The sequence below is a fragment of the Medicago truncatula genome, chromosome 7 (genome assembly GCF_003473485.1).
Source record: "Medicago truncatula cultivar Jemalong A17 chromosome 7, MtrunA17r5.0-ANR, whole genome shotgun sequence".
Classification (NCBI taxonomy): domain Eukaryota; kingdom Viridiplantae; phylum Streptophyta; class Magnoliopsida; order Fabales; family Fabaceae; genus Medicago; species Medicago truncatula.
In genome coordinates this window covers 7,730,894-7,733,219 of record NC_053048.1, presented here as the reverse complement: position 1 = coordinate 7,733,219, position 2,326 = coordinate 7,730,894, and the positions used below count along the sequence as shown (strand labels likewise).

The 2,326-nt window shown below is 32.1% G+C and overlaps 1 protein-coding gene across 1 annotated transcript; it reads right to left on the bottom strand.

Annotated features, from left to right (window-relative positions):
- Positions 1–289: 289 nt before the first annotated feature.
- LOC11440320 (putative glutaredoxin-C14) lies at positions 290–1,034 on the bottom strand. The gene has a single exon (XM_003621715.3). The coding sequence runs from the start codon at positions 934–936 to the stop codon at positions 538–540; it is 399 nt and encodes a 132-aa protein (XP_003621763.1). The 5' UTR covers positions 937–1,034; the 3' UTR covers positions 290–537.
- Positions 1,035–2,326: the final 1,292 nt, after the last annotated feature.

Genomic DNA, 2,326 nt, shown 5'->3' with positions numbered 1-2,326 from the left:
TTGATCGCAGTCTGATGCATCCAGTTCTGATTTAGGGTCATGTTACTAATGCATCCGAAAATGTTGGGTAAACATTAGGCTATGTTTGAAAACACTAATAAGCTAACTTATAGCTTATTGTACTAGCTTATAAGCTTGCTTGAGAAAAATGAAACATGTTTGATAACAAGCTTATATCACTAACTTGTAGCTTTTTCTGAGATGCTAATAATGCTGGTGCACATTGATATGTGGGTATAATGGTAGAGAGTAATGATAATTGCAATGAGTGTATGCAGAAAGAAACAAGTAGCCACAAATGGTCAATGATTCTCATAACTCAAATAAACTAATTTTATGCCAAACTAATTTCAACTAACAGCTACATTCTTCTACTTAAAATTCATTTAGTCAAGAGTTACAAGTCACAGTTATCAGACAATTTTTTCTACTGAATCTAGCTGGATGCTCATATTTGACTACAATTATCTGTCTTAATGACTGTGATTTGCTACATTTACTGCAAGTCAGTGATTATGATCAATAATCAGTAATTAATTAAAGCCATAAAGCACCAGCATCTTTGAGAAGAGGAACAAGAGAACCATTAATATGAAAAGCCAAAACTCTATCCATAGAACCAACTAATTTGCCACCAATGAAAACAACCGGAAGTGATGTTGAATTTCCAAGTAACCTCATCAATACTCTTTTCATTTCTTTCCCTTTAGGATCTTCATCAACTTCATGAACCATTGCATTCACTCCCATTCCACAGAACAAACTCTTCATTGCATGACACATACAGCAACTACTTATGCTGAATATCACAACAGCACTTTGTGTTGCTATGCTCATTATTCTCTCCATTTGATCTTCTTCCATTGTTCTTACTCTCATGTAGTAGCTCCATGATGGTTCTACTTGGTAATGCATCAGTTTCTCTTGATTGAACATTGTAGTAGTGGAAGAATTGAACAAATTAAGCAAAAGGGTAGGTGAAAAACTTGTGTTTTTTGGCTTTGTTGTTTGTGAGATTTTGGTGATGAAAAATGAGGGAAGGGAAAGGGGGTTATATAAGGAGAAGAAGGGGGTGTGAGAGAGAAACTTTCAAAGAGTGTGTGGAAGAATGTTGGGGACCATAGGGTACTTGGTTTGTCTGTTATTGTCGGAGGAGCGTGTTCTGTTTCGTAAGTGTTGTTTGTCTCATGTCTCTATATCCTCTCTCTGTGTATTTAGTTTGCAGCAATAATGGTTATACTCGAGGAGAATATGCATGCTATGGTGCAAGCATACATGTTTTTCAAAGAGTGGAAAAAGCAACAAAAAAAAATCAAAAGGAAATGGTTATGTATTAGTCTACGTAGCATTAGGTCAGAAGATGTTTGTCTAAGATGGAATGGGGTGATAGGGTGAAAAATAGTGTACTCTATAAACACAGAATAATAGACACTGTACAATGGAATGGTATGCTTTATTTAGTTTCACTCTAAAAAATGAAAATTTTTGTGGAGATGAATCCTCTCCATTTAATAAAAAATATCATTTGGGGAGATATATTAACGGGATATAATAATAGTAAGATTTTTCTAACAAGTACCATAAGGTTAAGCACTCGATTAAAAGAAATTTTGTCTTTAAAATATAAGATTTATCTTTTATCTTAGCAATAGTTATATCATTTTTTGTACACAAATTTACTTATTTTAGTATTTTAATCAATGTCTTAATTTCTCCTTTTTTTTATGGTTGGGTTTTAATTTAATTTTGTTTACCGCAAATTTGATTGAAAATAATAAAAAGATTATTTTTATTTAGGTTGATTGGGTCCCCTTGGAGATCGTGAGGATGTGCGGGGATGAAGATGTGGGCAAAAATCTTCTCGAAGAGCATAATTATGTAGAAGAGCGACATTTTATCATTTGCTCTTAGTTTTCTCAGTTGACATATTTAGTTGTGAGAATCAAACGATTTAAACTTTGTTTTGTCATTTTGTAGAAGTTTAATCCCTTCCATTATACAAAAAGAGAAATTCTTGTGTAGGAACGAACCTAACTATCATTCTTACAAACAACAAATTAAAACATAACACGTATTTTTTTTTTTCTTTTAACCATGATTGGTGGTGGTGAATACTAAGTGCAAATAATGGTTGAGAAAGAGGAGGAGCAGTTATTTTTCATTTCTTAAATTATTTTCTAATTATTTTAAAATAAAACAATGACGTGTCATGTTTTAATTTGTTGTTTGTAAAAATGATATGTTAGGTTCGTTCCTACACAAGAATTTCTCATACAAAAAATACTTTTTTAAGTTGCATTTTATTTTTAAAAATTTAATACTGCTA